At 44.5% G+C, this 19,455-nt stretch overlaps 1 protein-coding gene across 1 annotated transcript in view; it reads left to right on the top strand.

The window, feature by feature from the left end:
- Nucleotides 1-19,455, top strand: part of ITGB8 (integrin subunit beta 8) — a 243,644-nt gene that overhangs the window by 182,624 nt on the left and 41,565 nt on the right. The window contains exons 11-12 of the mRNA XM_089673165.1: nt 7,676-7,898; nt 11,683-11,786. Of these exons, the coding sequence (XP_089529291.1) occupies nt 7,676-7,898; nt 11,683-11,786 (327 nt within the window). The remainder of the gene's footprint in view (nt 1-7,675; nt 7,899-11,682; nt 11,787-19,455) is intronic.

The raw sequence follows: 19,455 nt of genomic DNA, 5'->3' as shown, positions 1-19,455 counted from the left end.
CATTTTAACATGAGAACATTTAACCATATTGTAAATGCCTGCAACCAAAAACAGCTCTGCCATTAATAACTTTTATCATAGGTTGCTAGTTCCCTAGGAGTTATGTTATTCTAATTTACTGGCTCAAAACACATACAGTTACAAATATATCATTTTTTTTAAATCCAGTTTAACCCTTTATGAGCACATTCCATCTCAAACTTATTTTTTTCTCAAAAGCATTTTTTAGGGTATATTTAAAGTACTGCATTTGATTTTAATTGTTGATGGTTAATCAGGCATGGGACATTGTATTTTGGGATGTGGTACAGAGGCTGCCTATTGTCTACTATGATGAAGCAGAAAAAATCTAGGTAGCTCTAGACTAGGGGATTGGTACTGATTACTCACTGTGCTCATTCATACAGTCAGGTCCATAAATATTGGGGCATTGACACAATTCTAACATTTTTGACTCTATACACCACCACAATGGATTTGAAATGAAACGAACAAGATGTGCTTTAACTGTAGACTGTCAGCTTTAATTTGAGGGTATTTACATCAAAATCAGGTGAACGGTGTAGGAATTACAACAGTTTGCATATGTGCCTCCCACTTGTTAAGGGACCAAAAGTAATGGGACAATTGGCTTCTCAGCTGTTCCATGGCCAAATTCAGCCAAATGCTTCAGAACTCATTGGACACCGCTTCACAGTGCAGAAGGACAATGACCCAAAGCAGACTGCAAAAGCAACCAAAGAGTTTTTTAAGTGAAAGAAGTGGAATGTTATGCAATGGCCAAGTCAATCACCTGACCTGAATCCAATTGAGCATGCATTTCACTTGCTGAAGACAAAACTGAAGGGAAAATGCCCCAAGAACAAGCAGGAACTGAAGACAGTTGCAGTAGAGGCCTGGCAGAGCATCACCAGGGATGAAACCCAGTGTCTGGTGATGTCTATGCGTTCCAGACTTCAGGCTGTAATTGACTGCAAAGGATTTGCAACCAAGTATTAAAAAGTGAAAGTTTGATTATTATTGTCCCATTACTTTTGGTCCCTTAACAAGTGGGAGGCACATATGCAAACTGTTGTAATTCCTACACCGTTCACGTGATTTGGATGTAAATACCCTCAAATTAAAGCTGACAGTCTGCAGTTAAAGCACATCTTGTTCGTTTCATTTCAAATCCATTGTGGTGGTGTATAGAGCCAAAAATGTTAGAATTATGTTGATGTCCCAATATTTATGGACCTGACTGTAACTGAAGCATAGTAAACTGAGCTTCCTATACTTCAGTTTGTGAATTAACTAAGCAGCCACTCAACACATAGCACTTCCCATTCATTTACTGTCCAGTACAGTTGAGGTTGTAGAAAAGGGGACTGGGGAATCTTTGTGCTCAGTCCCTTTCTCTGTCTCAAAAGTGAGACTTAAGGGGTCTGTATAGACCCCTGATATTTCACCAAAGGCCCTCCACTAGGGCTCCTTTAAAAAGAGGTACACAATAATAAAAAATAACATTACAAAAATTGTGAACAATTAAAAAAATACTAAATATATTTAAAAAAAACTACTGACTTCACCTGCCCTGCTGACACCATCAACTGCTCTGCTGACACTGTTTTCTGCCCTACTGACACCATCCACTACTGTTCTGACACCACCCTCTGCCCTACTGACACCACCCTCTGCTCTACTAACACCATCCACGGCCCTATGGATACTGTCCACAAATTATCCACTGCCCTACATACACAGTCCACACACCATTGACTGCCCTATTAACACTGTCTACTTACCATCCACTGCCTCGCTGACACTGTTTACTACTCTTCTGACTGACACTGTCCACTGTTAAGGTAAGGTAAGTTTATATTTGTACAGTGAAATTTGTTTTATGATACCGTATTTTCCGGCGTATAAGACGACATTTTACCCCTTGAAAATCTTCTCAAAAGTCGGGGGTCGTCTTATACGCCGGTAACGGCATGCTGACACTTTTGATGGGGTGCTATTCCCCCCAATGATACTAATGATGGGGCACTATTCCTGCCACTGATACCAATGATGGGGCACTATTCCTCCCACTGACACCAATGATGGGACACCATTCCTCCCACTGATACCAATGATGGGGCACTATTCCTCCCACTGATACCAATGATGGGACACTATTCCTTCCACTGACACCAATGATGGGGCACTATTCCTGCCACTGATACTAATGATGGGGCACTATTCCTGCCACTGACACCAATGATGGGGCACTATTCCTCCCACTGACACCAATGATGGGGCACTATTCCTCCCACTGACACCAATGATGGTGTACTATTCCTCCCACTGACACCAATGATGGGGCACTATTCCTCCCACTAATACCAATGATGGGGCACTATTCCTCCCACTGACACCAATGATGGGGCACTCTTCCTCCCACTGACATCAATGATGGGGCACTATTCCTCCCACTAATACCAATGATGGGGCACTATTCCTCCCACTGACACCAATGATGGGGCACGATTCTTCCCACTGGTGTGCACTGGAAGAGGGGTAGTCTTATACGGCGAGTATAGCCCAAACACTACATTTTAAACAGGAAAAGTAGGGGGTCGTCTTATATGCCCAGTCGTCTTATACACCAGAATATACGGTACTTTATTTACTTTTAGTTAGGCCTTGCTAGTTAATTTCTTTTTTTTTTTAAATGGTGCTGGACCCTGGTGATCTTTGATCTCGGTAATTTTGTTCAGGTAGATCTCCACCTTCAAGCGTTGTCTACCCCTGATTTAGCCAGAGCTGGCAGGGCAAAACAGGAACAGTCCCGTTGGCTAGCACTTTAATACACCTCTTAGGTTAGCCATTTTTTCTTCGTCACTGTTATACTAAAAAGAGCTTTTTCTCTTGGCTCCATAAATGCCAGAGAACTAAGATTTGAGCTCTCTTTATCCAAGCTTTATAACTTTGGGCCTTTAGGAATTTCAAACTTTACTTATTTAAATGACCCTGCAATCAGTTGGTCAGTCCTGTTGCAGTTATATGGTCTATCCTGAAGGTGAATAAACAGAGGTTTTTTTTGTGAGGGGTAAGGAGTGAAAATATTTAGACACAACTCATGAGATTAAAAAGTGTACAGTAAAGTAGGGAAATTCTCATTGGTCATTAAACATACAGTATATTATGCATGCACTCTAGTTCATTTTTTCTGCAGCGTTCCCAATGCAGAATGTGGGTTGCACAGTGCTTTTTGTGCTTCACGTCGGAACACCCAAGCTTTTATGTATTATCAAAAGTGTACATCTGGTAATAGGTCAGGAGTTAAAATTGAACTGTCCTGTATAATAATTCTGAGCTACATTCTCAGGAAATGAAGGCCTGCAATGCTTCACTGATTAGTACTCCCTCTTTATGGCTGTGTACAGAGTCCACCACTCCCCCCCTGCTCGGAACTCATCTAGGCTGTGAACATGTATGTTATTCACAGCATGTGATAGGGCATAAACTATGAGAGCTAAGCACTATATTGTAAATGATTTGTGCTGTTTGTTATTTTAGCCACAATTTCCTCTGCAGGGGAGCCATTAAAAACACCACTGAATTACATTAGAAATTTTGAATGTTTTTTCTAAGCATCACTGGAACAGGATCGTTTACACTGGAATGCCTTTGGCTTATGAATTACAGATAATCTTGTAAATTACATTGTAGAAAGAACTTAAATAAAGAGCCAAAGCAATGCTAAAACGTGTCATGGACATTAGAGAAGAGTTGAACTCACACAAGCAGATTTTGAGAAAAACTTGCTGTCTTGGATTACACGAATGTCCATGTTTGTGTCAATGAGGGCAGGAAAGGGAACTTGAGCTAGCTTATCCAGTGCTCTGCTCTTCCAAAGAATACAATAGTATCTGGCTAAAAAAATCCAACTTGGCAGGTTTCTTCTAAGATCACTTGGGGTGTCTGCAGTAGTCAGCTAGTATACATAGACCTGAAGCCTGTCATCCAGGTCAATTCTTTTCCCATGTCTCCATCATTTTTCCTGGCTCCCTTTTAAGTACAGCCTAACCTAGAAGCCAAAGGACAATTTTTGGGAGCCAGAATAAATTAAAGTGATTGTAAAGGATGTTTTCTTTTTAATAACAAACTTGTCACACTTACCAGTTCTGTGAAATGGTTTTGCACAGAGCAGCCCCTATCCTCCTCTTCTCGGGGTCCCCCATCGAAGTTCCTGGCCCATCCCTCTGCTAAGTGCCTCCATAGCAAACCACTTGCTATGGGGGCACTTACTCATGCTTGCTCCCAAGTTGGCTCTGTGTAGACCTTCCTGTCCAGCTAAGCCCCACCCACCACTCATCTCATTGGCTGTGATTGTCAGTAGCAGGAGCCAATGGCTCCCACTGCTGTGTCTGAGCCAATGAGGAGGAAGAGAGCCTCTGCTCTTGTGCACATCGCTGTATTGAGATGGGGCTCAAGTAGGTATAAGGGGAGGGACTGGGGAGGAGCTGCTTGCGGAATTTTTTTTACCTTAATGGAGAAAATGCATTAAGGTAAAAAACCTTCTGCCTTTAGAACCTCTGTAACTTATATTGCAGCCTCAAAACTGTTAAGCATGGATATGATGTATTGGTAGCTCTTGGGGTGAGGTTAAATTCAAACTCAACATCCAGCACCTATTTTACCAACTGATCACTTGAAAATCCTTGTCACAATGACACAAATTGCCTTTAGTATGCTGCTTCTCCTTTCTTGACTTGAAGACATACACTCACCAGCCACTTTTTTTAGGTACACCTTGCTAGTACCGGGTTAGACCCCCTTTTGCCTTCAGAATTGCCTTAATTCTTCATGGCATGGATTCAAAAAAGTGTCAGAAACATTTCTCAGAGATTTTGGTCCATATTGACATAGTAGCATCACACAGTTGCTGCAGATTTGTCAGCTGCACATCCATGATGTGAATCTCCTGTTCCACCACATCCCAAAGGTGCTCTATTAGATTGAGATCTGGTGACTGTGGAGGCCATTGGAGTACAGTGAACTCATTGTCATGATCAAGAAACCAGTTTGAGATGATTTGAGCTCTGTGACATGGCGCATTTTCCTGCTGGAAGTAGCCGTTAGAAGATGGGTACATTGTAGTCATAATGAGATGGACATGGTAAGCAACAAACCTCAGGTAGGCCATGATGTTTAAACAATGCTCAATTGGTACTAAGGGGCCCAAAGTGTGCCAAGAAAATTTCCCCCACACCATTACACTACCACCAGTCTGAACCGTTGATACAAGGCAGGATGGATCCATGCTTTCATGTTGTGTGCACCAAACGATGACCCTACCATCTGAATGTCGCAGCTGAAATTGAGACTCATCAGACCAGGCAATGTTTTTCCAATCTTCTATTGTCCAATTTTGGTGAGCCTGTGTGAATTGTAGCCTTCATTTCCTGTTCTTAGCTGACAGGAGTGGCTCCTGGTGTGATCTTTTGCTGTTGTAGCCTATCTGCTTCAAGGTTCGGCGTGTTGTGCGTTTCAGAGATGTTATTCTGCATACCTTGGAGGTAATGAGTGATTATTTGAGTTACTGTTGCCTTTCTTGTACCAGTCTGCCCATTCTTCTCTGACCTCTGACAAGGCATTTTCGTCCACACAACTGCTGTTCACTGGATATTTTCTCTTTTTCGGACCATTCTCTGTAAACTCTAGAGATGGTTGCATGTGAAAATCCCAGTAGATCAGTTGTTTTTGAAATACTTAGACCAGCCCGTCTGGCACCAACAACCATGCCACGTTCAAAGGCACTTAAACCCCCTTTCTTCCCCATTCTGATGCTTGGTTTGAACTTTAACAAGTATCTTCACCACAACTAGATGCCTAAATGCATTGAGTTGCTGCCATATGATTGGCTGATTAGCAATTTGTGTTACCAAGCAGTTGAACAGGTGTACCTATTAGAGGTCGGTGAGTGTAGATGTCTTTGGGAAAATCTTTGACACTTAGAAAGTTAAAAGCTGAGAAATAAGTAATCTTATCCTTTTACTATTACATAGCTAAACATCTCCAAAATAACATTAGGACTATGTCATGGGCTTAGTTAAATGCCGATATAGACCATTGGAGTTCTACTTTAATGACAATTTTCACTTAATTAGCTATATTGGTCTGACATGTTTGTTAACTCTATCACTTCTGGAAAACAATTAAACAAAGGCCAATCTGCAAAGAGAAACAGCAGATACCTATCCTGCTGCCTGCAACACTGAACTCATTCTCTGACCAGTCCACTGCATCTGACATACTTCCAGAGGTAAAACTTCACTTGATTCCGGCAGTGTTCCCAGAGAAACAGGAATACATTTTATATTCAGAAAGAACAACAGCTCAGCACCTCTGGGTGTGTTGGGTGTATGGTCCCCTGCTTCAGGCTGTGCCTCCCATTGACCCCTACCTCACTACATAACACAGCCTTAGCATTGCAATAAAAGGTAGATAGGGACCACGGACAACAGGGCAGGTTAGAATTTATGGTTTTCTTTTATAAGATGATCTTTGTTTAATTTTTTTTTTTTTATTTTAAGGGCATGGTACCTTGCTTCTCTTGATTAGAAGTTTAGTGTTCTGTTTTCTTTTGACTATTTTAGGCCAGTGTAATCAAGACAAACCATGAGTGAGTGAGTGAGTGAGTGAGTGCATTGGGCACCCTGGCTGCCATTGTGCTACATGCTGGGTGTTCTTTGCCCAGTACCTTTAAGAGGGGTGGACTCCCTTTATGTGCACCTGCCTTTGGTCTATCCTTTAAATGCATGTGCCTCTACTATGGGGACTCAAATTTGTAGAGTTAGGACCACAGAATATCAGGGTGCCGTGATGTGGCTCTGTGGCTTACGTATGTATTTGCAAATGTGTGCTAACTAAACCCCTGTTTTTAACGCATACTGTTAGACAGGTTAATTTGGTTGTTGGCAAGCTGGCTGGCGAGTTGATTTTTGAACCCCTCTTTTTTTATTTTTCCTTTATTACTGACAAGACAAATCATAGCCAAAAAAAGAAACATTGTTGATTTTTTTGCATTTGACCAGAAATACTGTTAATGAAAGGAACATGTAAGACATTGGGGTTGATTTACTAAAGGCAAATAGACTATGCACTGTGCGAAGTGCAGTCGCATTCTGCAAGTGCAGCTATTCCAGAGCTTAGTAAATGAGAAGAGGCTCTGCTGACTTCCATCATCCAATCACGTGCAAGCAAAAATGCTGTTTTTTTTTAATTTTCCTTGCACGTGATTGGGTATTCTTTGCAGTGTGAAACTTTACCTTATTTACTAAGCTCTGGAGCAGCTGCACTTGCAGAGTGTAACTGCACTTTCAAAAGTGCACAATCTATTTGCCTTTAGTAAATTAATCCCAAAGTGTACCTTCTTTAAATGCATGCTGTATGCAGGGTGTAAGATTCAACCATCTGTACTATAACACTTACAATTATATCTAATATTGGGATACTGCATCATTTTCATTGTACTTTACAGTATTTACTGGAAACCAAAAGCATTCATTTGTTCCTTTGTTTGTTTAGAAATGTCTGTATTGAGCCCTCTGTATGATATTTATTTGAATATGTTCTCTATCTCAGATCTGTTCATTCAGTTTGAGAAGCGTATAACACTAAACTGTTTTTTTTGTCCCTGCACCAGGTAATGGGGACTGTGAAAACGGCAGTTGCAAATGCATTAATGGCTGGGAAGGTGACCGATGTCAATGCTCCTCATCAAAGAAACACTGTATGGACGCAAATGGACTTTTATGCAGTGGAAGGGGGACTTGCATATGTGGAAAATGCGAATGCACTGATGACAGGAGCTTTGGGCCTTTGTGTCAATACTGCTCTGAATGTAGCAATACCTGTACAAACAACTGGTATGGCTTGTATAATAAACTGATTTTTCAGGAATATTCTCTCAGATTTTAGATGTAATATATTAATATATGCTCTAGTAAAAGTGTTATTGAGCCAGAACCAGAAAACATAGGGATTTACCAAACAGAAGTGTGTTGGCAGGTAGTATTCTGTATGCAGATGAGGAGTGTCTTGGGTATGACAGTGGGCATTATGTGCAGGTGATGATACACTGCAGACAGGCCACTAAGAGGTATATTGCTTATAATATGGAGTACTGAGGAGTTAAAGCAGTAGTAAACCACGTCCTTTATAAGAGAAAAAAAACCCTGCAAGACAATGGCATAATGTTCTAGTTTTCAGCGCATACTAGCACATTTTGTGAAACTTGCCTTTAAACGAAGCCCTCCAGTGGAGCGTTTTCACCACTGACAGGGCTTCCATCTTCACCCGGTCCTTCTTCTGGGTTTATGGGCTTTGGGGCTTGAATGGCTATGATGATGTAATTCCCACGCATGCACGCTGGAGTCACTTTTTAAGGCACACAGTGCACATTTAGGAGATATTTACAGTACTTACAGGTAAGACTCATTATAGGCTTACCTGAAGGTACAAATACAAAAACTGACTTTACTACCACTTTAATGCTTCTGTGTGGTGACTGGTCATTGAGAGGTTAATGTGCATACCCTGTTGGCCGCTGATGGATTAATACACATACTGCTTTAAAACTGGCCTAAAGAGCTCTGTGTACTGGAGGGGAATCCTACTACTAGTAAGGATATTGGGGAGTTATGAGTGTGTGTGCCTGTGGCAGGAAACAGAGGAAAACTCAATAACACACAATCCTTGACTACACAATGGAAAGCAATGAGAAACTTGCCTATTCAGAGGGTAGGGTGAAGGTAGGTGGGGGGGGGGGTGAGACTGCTGCTGAACTGAGCTTCGTTTTGAGTATTTATCTTCCAAACTGTGTATCTGTGCTCAGTGTGCAGTGTCTATGGGAAGAACATGAACAATATTCAATATGCAGTTTCTGTGGTGGGAGTGTAAAACTGCAGATTTATAGTCTATGCGGAGGAAACTGAAGAGTGTGTGCTGGAGGTGGGATATACTGGAAAGACCAATGTGTGTGCTAAAGGTGGCATATAGTGGAAAGACCAATGTGTGTGCTAGAGGTGGCATATAGTGGAAAGACCAATGTGTGTGCTAAAGGTGGCATATAGTGGAAAGACCAATGTGTGTGCTAAATGTGGCATATAGTGGAATGACCAATGTGTGTGCTAAAGGTGGCATATAGTGGAAAGACCAATGTGTGTGCTAAAGGTGGCACATAGTGGAAAGACCTATGTGTGTGCTAGAGGTGGCATATAGTGGAAAGACCAATGTGTGTGCTAAATGTGGCATATAGTGGAATGACCAATGTGTGTGCTAAAGGTGGCATATAGTGGAAAGACCAATGTGTGTGCTAGAGGTGGCATATAGTGGAAAGACCAATGTGTGTGCTAGAGGTGGCATATAGTGGAAAGACCAATGTGTGTGCTAGAAGTGGCATATAGGGGAATGACCAATGTGTGTGCTAGAAGTGGCATATAGGGGAATGACCAATGTGTGTGTGCTGGAGGAAGGATACAGGGGAACAATCAGTGTGTGTGCTCTGCAGCTGGTATACAGGGGTAAATAAAAATGTGATTGTGCTGGAGGTGGCATAGAAGACAAAAGACCACTGTGTGTGTGTGCTGGTGGAGGAATACAGGGACAATACCAATGTATGTATGCTAGCGGTGGCATACAGGAGGAAGATCAATATGTGTGTGCTAGAGGTAGAATTCAGGATAAAGACCAATGTGTGTGTGTGTGCTGGAGGTGGAATTCCTGATAAAGACCAATGTGTGTGTGCTGGAGGTGGGATACACGGGAAAGAACAATGCATGTATGTTGGAGGTGAGATACAGGGAAAAGACCTATGTGTGCTTGCTGGAGAAAGGATACAGGGGAAAGACCAATTTGTGTGACCTGGAGGAAAGACACAGAGGAAAGACCAGTGTGTGTGATGGAGGTGGTATACAGAGGAAATACTAATGTATGTTTGTTGGATGTAGCATAGGAGGTTCTGGAGGTGGGCTACAAGTTAATGCTAATGTATGTGTGCTAGAAAGACCAATGTGTTGTTGGAGGTGGAATCCAGGAGAAAAACCAATGTGTGTGTTTGCTGGAGGTGGAATCCAGGAGAAAGGCCAATGTGTGTGTGCTAGAGATGGAATAGAGGGGAAAGACCAATATGTGTGTGCTGGAGGTATGATACAGGAGAAAGACCAATGTGTGTGTGCTGGAGGTATGATACAGGAGAAAGACCAATCTGTGTGTGCTGGAGGTATGATACAGGAGAAAGACCAATCTGTGTGTGCTGGAGGTATGATACAGGAGAAAGACCAATGTGTGTGTGAACTGGAGGAGGGTTCTCAGTTGGGGAAGGACCAATGTGTGTATGCTAGAGGTGGTATGCAGGGGAAAGACCAATATGTGTGTGCTAGAGGTATGATACAGGAGAAAGGCCAATGTGTGTGTGTGCTAGAGATGGAATAGAGGGGAAAGACCAATATGTGTGTGCTGGAGGTATGATACAGGAGAAAGGCCAATGTGTGTGTGAGCTGGAGGAGGGTTCTCAGTTGGGGAAGGACCAATGTGTGTATGCTAGAGGTGGTATGCAGGGGAAAGACCAATATGTGTGTGCTAGAGGTATGATACAGGAGAAAGGCCAATGTGTGTGTGAGCTGGAGGAGGGTTCTCAGCTGTGGTGCTGGATATGTGATGTTACTGGGGAAGAGCCAGGAAGAAGCTGTTTGGCACAGTGACAAAGTGAGAGTAGAACTTAGAAATAATATAATATAGGATGTTGTAATCAAACAGCTAGTAAAGAGCAGTCAGAAGAAAGTAGTTTACAGTACAATTCATCTTGTGCTTAATGTATTCGTGTGCAAGAGGGAGAACATTTATCTATCGTTCAAGCCACCCTACCTCTTGCAAGTATCTTCCCATCCATGCAGAGAACAAAAGAGTAGGATAATATAGGCAGTCCAGTAAGAACAGGCGGCGGTTCTTAATGTCTCCTCACTGGATGGCATTGGTCAAATAAGGTTAAGGTTGTTCCTCTTTGTATCTTAATGTGCAAATCATAAACAGTATCATATATCAATCAAATAATTATTCTTAACAACTTTAATTGTACATATGTCTTTTTGTGGCTAATATGAACATTTTTATCATTTCAATTAGTTTATTTTTTCCAGGGACTGAACACATTTGAGAATGTAGCCTTTGACATGTCCCTGCTTTTTAAACGTGAATAGATGCACAATACAGCCTTTTCTTTACTGTTATCTAGGTTCAGCCATGTTAAAGTTTTGCCTGGGATTTTTGAACTTAAGATATGTTAATGTTTTAATGAAAACCTGAAAAGAGAGAAACATGGAGGCTGCATTTGAATATTCTTGTTACCTGGCTGTGTCTGTAATCTGAGTCACTGACGTGAAGCCAGCATGAAGCTGGTGAAGTCAGAGGAAAGTCAGAACTCTTGATCTGCATACTTGTCAGTATACTAAAACTTTTGGGTCAACATAACAGCCCATACAACTAGGACAGTTGAAATATCAGCCTTGGTATTTTCTCAAAAAGGTTTATTTTGAATGCAAAAAAAAGTGTATGTAATAGATCAACTCAGGAGTCATAACAGGGAATATAGTATTCTGTGATCTTGAAACTTCAGTACAAAAACAAATGTGATTTTTGTTGTATAATACACAGGAATTGTGAGCAAGCTCAACACTCTTTGAACCTCACTGTCTATCCGATGAATCCTTACAAAACCAAATGGAATACACTGGTGTATTATATGGATCAGACTTCAGGTACGTTGGCCTATTCATTTTGTATACGTTATCTAAGCCCGTTTCTTTATAAATATCATGAAATGTAGCTTCCAGCATACAAAAAAGAAAATAATAAACAATATAAAATGAACAATTTCAATCAATGGATGTAATTGTAGCATGTTCACAAAAAAGACTTCTTGTCATATGCAAAAAGTTGGGCACCATGTTTGTTAATTTTTAGAACTAAGCCACAGTGCCACCACTGCAGGGAACAAACTTAAACTGACCCTGTCACCATAGTAAAAAAAAAATCAGTACCCTGAAAATGAATCAGCTTTCTACCTACCTTTCTGGTGGTCATTTTGTCAGTCTTTCCGCTTTTAAAAACTTAGAGGAGCTGCTGCTATCCAGCACTTATGAATAGATCCTAACTAGAGATGAGCGAATCGAAGTATCCGAAGTGGAATTCGAGTCGAATATCGGAAAAATTTCGATTCGTGCCGAATCCGAAAAACAGCCTAATTCGGACGCGCGAATCGAAATTTTTCCGAAAATGGCGGCTGACATGTGCGGCGACGGAGCGGGGATGTCGGGGAAGGCGCGCAGACAAGGCGCGCTGCCCCATAATGCATTCCTCAACGACATGTGATCGCATCAGCCAATCAGCAGCCAGCCAGCCAGCACTGTGTAATGGTCGAGGTATATATAGCGGCCATTTTGGAAATCTTCATTTGCCTGCAGTCATTGAACAGAGGCAGACCGCTCTGTACTAGGGACAGGGACAGAGTTAGGGCCACAGAAACGAGAATTGGGGACAGAGAGAAGTTACTTAGGGACAGAGAACCATTACTCAGGGACACAGACTTGTTAATGAGGGCCACAGAATCGTTATTTAGGGACAAAGAAACGCTAGTTAGGGCCACAGAATTCATACTCAGGGACAGACAGAATTGTTACTCAGTGCCAGAGAATTGTTACTTAGGGCCACAGAAACGTTATTAGGGCCACAGAATTTTTACTCAGGGACAGACAGAATTGTTACTGAGTGCCAGAGAATTGTTACTCAGGGACAGACAGAATTGTTACTGAGTGCCAGAGAATTCTTACTCAGGGCCACAGAATTCATTCTCAGGGACAGACAGAATTGTTACTCAGGGACAGACAGAATTGTTACTGAGTGCCAGAGAATTGTTACTCAGGGACAGACAGAATTGTTACTGAGTGCCAGAGAATTGTTACTCAGGGACAGACAGAATTGTTACTGAGTGCCAGAGAATTGTTACTCAGGGACAGACAGAATTGTTACTGAGTGCCAGAGAATTGTTACTCAGGGACAGACAGAATTGTTACTGAGTGCCAGAGAATTGTTACTCGCACAGACACAAAATTGTTACTTGCACAGACACAGAATTGTTACTCGCACAGACACAGAATTGTTACTCAGGGCCACAGAATTCATACTCAGGGACAGACAGAATTGTTACTGAGTGCCAGAGAATTGTTACTCAGGGACAGACAGAATTGTTACTGAGTGCCAGAGAATTGTTACTCAGGGACAGACAGAATTGTTACTGAGTGCCAGAGAATTGTTACTCAGGGACAGACAGAATTGTTACTGAGTGCCAGAGAATTGTTACTCAGGGACAGACAGAATTGTTACTGAGTGCCAGAGAATTGTTACTCGCACAGACACAAAATTGTTACTTGCACAGACACAGAATTGTTACTCGCACAGACACAGAATTGTTACTCAGGGCCACAGAATTCATACTCAGGGATAGACAGAATTGTTACTGAGTGCCAGAGAATTGTTACTCAGGGACAGACAGAATTGTTACTGAGTGCCAGAGAATTGTTACTCAGGGACAGACAGAATTGTTACTGAGTGCCAGAGAATTGTTACTCGCACAGACACAAAATTGTTACTTGCACAGACACAGAATTGTTACTCGCACAGACACAGAATTGTTACTCAGGGCCACAGAATTCATACTCAGGGACAGACAGAATTGTTACTGAGTGCCAGAGAATTGTTACTCAGGGACAGACAGAATTGTTACTGAGTGCCAGAGAATTGTTACTCAGGGACAGACAGAATTGTTACTGAGTGCCAGAGAATTCTTACTCAGGGCCACAGAATTCATTCTCAGGGACAGACAGAATTGTTACTCAGGGACAGACAGAATTGTTACTGAGTGCCAGAGAATTGTTACTCAGGGACAGACAGAATTGTTACTGAGTGCCAGAGAATTGTTACTCAGGGACAGACAGAATTGTTACTGAGTGCCAGAGAATTGTTACTCAGGGACAGACAGAATTGTTACTGAGTGCCAGAGAATTGTTACTCAGGGACAGACAGAATTGTTACTGAGTGCCAGAGAATTGTTACTCGCACAGACACAAAATTGTTACTTGCACAGACACAGAATTGTTACTCGCACAGACACAGAATTGTTACTCAGGGCCACAGAATTCATACTCAGGGACAGACAGAATTGTTACTGAGTGCCAGAGAATTGTTACTCAGGGACAGACAGAATTGTTACTGAGTGCCAGAGAATTGTTACTCAGGGACAGACAGAATTGTTACTGAGTGCCAGAGAATTGTTACTCGCACAGACACAAAATTGTTACTTGCACAGACACAGAATTGTTACTCGCACAGACACAGAATTGTTACTCAGGGCCACAGAATTCATACTCAGGGACAGACAGAATTGTTACTGAGTGCCAGAGAATTGTTACTCAGGGACAGACAGAATTGTTACTGAGTGCCAGAGAATTGTTACTCAGGGACAGACAGAATTGTTACTGAGTGCCAGAGAATTGTTACTCAGGGACAGACAGAATTGTTACTGAGTGCCAGAGAATTGTTACTCAGGGACAGACAGAATTGTTACTGAGTGCCAGAGAATTGTTACTCGCACAGACACAAAATTGTTACTTGCACAGACACAGAATTGTTACTCGCACAGACACAGAATTGTTACTCAGGGCCACAGAATTCATACTCAGGGATAGACAGAATTGTTACTGAGTGCCAGAGAATTGTTACTCAGGGACAGACAGAATTGTTACTGAGTGCCAGAGAATTGTTACTCAGGGACAGACAGAATTGTTACTGAGTGCCAGAGAATTGTTACTCGCACAGACACAAAATTGTTACTTGCACAGACACAGAATTGTTACTCGCACAGACACAGAATTGTTACTCAGGGCCACAGAATTCATACTCAGGGACAGACAGAATTGTTACTGAGTGCCAGAGAATTGTTACTCAGGGACAGACAGAATTGTTACTGAGTGCCAGAGAATTGTTACTCGCACAGACACAAAATTGTTACTTGCACAGACACAGAATTGTTACTCGCACAGACACAGAATTGTTACTCAGGGCCACAGAATTCATACTCAGGGACAGACAGAATTGTTACTGAGTGCCAGAGAATTGTTACTCAGGGACAGACAGAATTGTTACTGAGTGCCAGAGAATTGTTACTCGCACAGACACAAAATTGTTACTTGCACAGACACAGAATTGTTACTCGCACAGACACAGAATTGTTACTCGCACAGACACATAATTGTTACTCAGGGCCACAGAATTCATACTCAGGGACAGACAGAATTGTTACTGAGTGCCAGAGAATTGTTACTCAGGGACACCTAATCGTTGAATTAAATAGTATGTCAGACAACATGCAGAGGAGTGGCAGAGGAGGCAATGTTTTAGGAGCGAGCAGACGTGGCAGCAGAGGAAGGGGTCGAGGCAGCAGTATTCGCAGCCAGAGGCCAGTGCTCCCGGTGTCATCCAGCGGTCGTGTCTCCACCGACAACCCTGCCGTCATTGATTGGTTGGCTCGGTCGTCTTCCTCTTCCCAGGTCACCTCTGACACCTACAGCCAACGGTCGGTGGGTACGTCAGACACAACCGTTAGTTGGCATGGCCCGGGACCAAGCCCACTGAAATCACGTGTCCTCTACCTGCCCCTGTCCTTTGCTGTTCCCTCACCAAGCGAAGTATCGCATGCTGTGGGCTCAGCCCCACTGTACAGTGAGGAAGAGCTAACAGAGGGCGGTCAGGAACGGGGGGAGACATCGGCCTTTTCAGCAGCCAAGCGAACAAGTACTGGCGAGGAGAGTGGCTCGGTAGCCGGTCTAGAGACAGGTCTGTCTCCTGACCCAGACGCAGCCGAGGGGGCTAGTAGTGAGGCGGAGACCCTACTTGATGATGAGGAGGTTGATCGCACTTGGCAGCCTCGTCGTCATCAGGCAATTTCTTCCGCATCATCAGGAGAAGAGGGTGGCAGCTTGGCAGCGAGCAAAACAGTCGGTGGGTTGCCCAGGAGACAGCAGCAGGGTCGCATCAGTGTCAGTGGAGCCAAACGTCCACGGAGTAGAGCACCAGCTCCACTGCAGCCTACCACCACGGCCAGTAGTGGTGCCGGTGCGCACGGAGGAAGTAGCAGTCAGCCAGTGAAGAGTAGCGGGGGCAAAGTTTCCTACTCGGTGGTGTGGCAATTTTTCCTCAAGCCGCCCGAGGAAGTAAACGTAGCCGTATGTCGACTATGTGGCCAGAAATGCAAGCGTGGCCAGGGGGCCCATGTTGGGACTACAGCGTTGCGTCAGCATATGCAGCGTCACCATTCGGTGGCCTGGGAAAACCGTGATAAACATACGGCGGTTCTGCCTGCCCCAGCCCCCGCTCCATCACCCGCTCCGTTACTTGCTCCGTCACCCGACGTCGTCAATCGCCCTCTATCAGCCAGTCAAGGCTCCAACACCTCTGCTGAGGGGAGTTGTCGCTCATTGGCATCTTCCGCTCGTTCAGATGCTCCTTCTCCTGCTACTCCTCTTCTCGGATTCCGTCAACAGTCTTTCTTGGAATCCGTATCCAAGAGACAACAGTTTGCGAGCACGCACCCGACGGTGCAAAAGCTGAACGTCCTCCTGTCCAAGTTGCTGGTGCTGCAGTCCCTCCCTTTCCAACTGGTGGACTCAGCACCTTTCCGAGAAATGATGGCTTGTGCCGCGCCGCGGTGGAGAGTGCCAAGCCGTCATTTCTTTGCCCAAAAGGCAGTGCCAGCCCTGCATTCACATGTAGAAGAGATGGTGGGCCAGTCTTTGAGCATGTCGGTCTCTGCCAAAGTGCACGGCAGCGCCGACGTGTGGAGCTGTAACTACGGTCAGGGACAGTACATGTCATTTACGGCCCACTGGGTGAACGTGGTGCCGGCACAGCCGCACCAGCAACTTGGACAGGTCACGACGCTTTTGCCTCCACGTTTGCACGTCCTTGGTCCAGCAAGCATGTCCGCCTCTACCACCTCTTTTTCCGCCGTGTCCTCAGCCGCCACCCCCGTGCCAAGTCCCATTACCCGACCGGCATATCACATGTGCAGGGCGCAACGGTGTCACGCTGTGCTGCACCTGGTATGCCTTGGCGAACGTAGTCACACAGGGGAGGAACTGCTGAGTGTAATGAACAGAGAAATCGACAGATGGCTGTCTCCGCGCAAACTAAAAATCGGAACCATGTTGACTGACAACGGAAAGAACATGGTGTCTGCTCTGCGTCAAGGAAGGTTGTGCCATGCGCCATGCATGGCTCACGTGTTCAATCTGGTTGTCAAGCGGTTCCTAAAATCCACCATCCCACTGCAAGACATCCTTAAAATGTCACGTAAACTGTGCATGCATTTCAGCCATTCCTACACCGCAAAGAACACCCTCATTGAGCTGCAGCGGCAGAACGGAATTCCACAGCATCGCCTGATCTGCGACGTTGCAACAAGGTGGAATTCAACACTACACATGTTAGACCGCCTTTACGAGCAGCGAAAGGCCATCACCGATTTCCTGATGTTACAAGCGGATAAAGGTACTCCCCTGTGTAACTTAGATGTCAGCCATTGGCAGCTCATGCGTGACACCTGCCGCTTGCTCAGGCCCTTTGAGGAGGCCACGCTATTCGTGAGTCGGCAGGACTATGGGATGAACGACGTCATTCCTCTGTTGCACGTCCTGGAACAAATGCTGTTAACAATGGCTGGTCAGGGTGCGGTAGACGTGGCGCACAGATCTCAACGCCACATGACCCCTGTGGGGGCAGGACAGGAAGAAGAGGAGGAGGTAGAGGAGGACATTTGTGCTCAGGAATTATTGAGTGAAATGGGTGGTTTTTCCACTCAGCGGACAGGAGTGGAGGAGCAGGAGCATCTGGTAGAGGAGGAGGAGGAGGAGACAGAGGACCCAGACGCACCGTGGCAGTATGCTGTGGAGATGGAGGCAGGGAGTCCCTCGCATTCCTTGGCACAAATGGCCCATAGCATGCTCGGTTGCTTGCGTAGCGACAGCCGAATAATAACCATCAGACAGAGGGATGACTTTTGGCTGTCCACCTTGTTGGACCCTCGCTACCGGTCCAAAATGGTGGCCTTTTTCACACCTGCTGAGAGGGAGGCCAAAATTACGTACTATAAAAACCACCTATGTAGTCAGTTGGTCTCTGCCTTTGTGCGCCAACGTCCATCCTCAGACACTGTGGGCCCTGTGCGCTCGCGTTCCGCTGGCATGGCAGCAGGGGAGGGGTGGGGTGGTAGGAGCAGTGGCAGCTCCACCAGCAGCGGCTGCCTCAGTCTGCAGTCGATGATGAGTAGCTTTCTTCACCAGCGCAGTGAGGAAACTACTAACCAGCCGCAGCAGCAGCAGCAGCATCAGGTGGACCTGGAGCAGGAGCTCAAACAACAGGCTTGGGCCTACTTGGACAGCACCCTGCCAACCGAGGTAGACAATCCCCTTGACTACTGGGCAACGAAACTTGACCTTTGGCCCCAACTAGCTGAATTTGCCCTTGAAAGGCTGTCATTAGAGATGAGCGAATCGAAGTATCCGAAGTGGAATTCGAGTCGAATATCGGAAAAATTTCGATTCGTGCCGAATCCGAAAAACAGCCTAATTCGGACGCGCGAATCGAAATTTTTCCGAAAATGGCGGCTGACATGTGCGGCGACGGAGCGGGGATGTCGGGGAAGGCGCGCAGACAAGGCGCGCTGCCCCATAATGCATTCCTCAACGACATGTGATCGCATCAGCCAATCAGCAGCCAGCCAGCCAGCACTGTGTAATGGTCGAGGTATATATAGCGGCCATTTTGGAAATCTTCATTTGCCTGCAGTCATTGAACAGAGGCAGACCGCTCTGTACTAGGGACAGGGACAGAGTTAGGGCCACAGAAACGAGAATTGGGGACAGAGAGAAGTTACTTAGGGACAGAGAACCATTACTCAGGGACACAGACTTGTTAATGAGGGCCACAGAATCGTTATTTAGGGACAAAGAAACGCTAGTTAGGGCCACAGAATTCATACTCAGGGACAGACAGAATTGTTACTCAGTGCCAGAGAATTGTTACTTAGGGCCACAGAAACGTTATTAGGGCCACAGAATTTTTACTCAGGGACAGACAGAATTGTTACTGAGTGCCAGAGAATTGTTACTCAGGGACAGACAGAATTGTTACTGAGTGCCAGAGAATTCTTACTCAGGGCCACAGAATTCATTCTCAGGGACAGACAGAATTGTTACTCAGGGACAGACAGAATTGTTACTGAGTGCCAGAGAATTGTTACTCAGGGACAGACAGAATTGTTACTGAGTGCCAGAGAATTGTTACTCAGGGACAGACAGAATTGTTACTGAGTGC

This window comes from Staurois parvus, unplaced genomic scaffold (assembly GCF_062004578.1).
Source record: "Staurois parvus isolate SC_StPar_1 unplaced genomic scaffold, SC_StPar_1.0 ptg000136l, whole genome shotgun sequence".
Classification (NCBI taxonomy): domain Eukaryota; kingdom Metazoa; phylum Chordata; class Amphibia; order Anura; family Ranidae; genus Staurois; species Staurois parvus.
The sequence above is the reverse complement of the archived record's forward strand: the minus strand, read 5'-3'. Positions and strand labels throughout refer to the sequence as shown.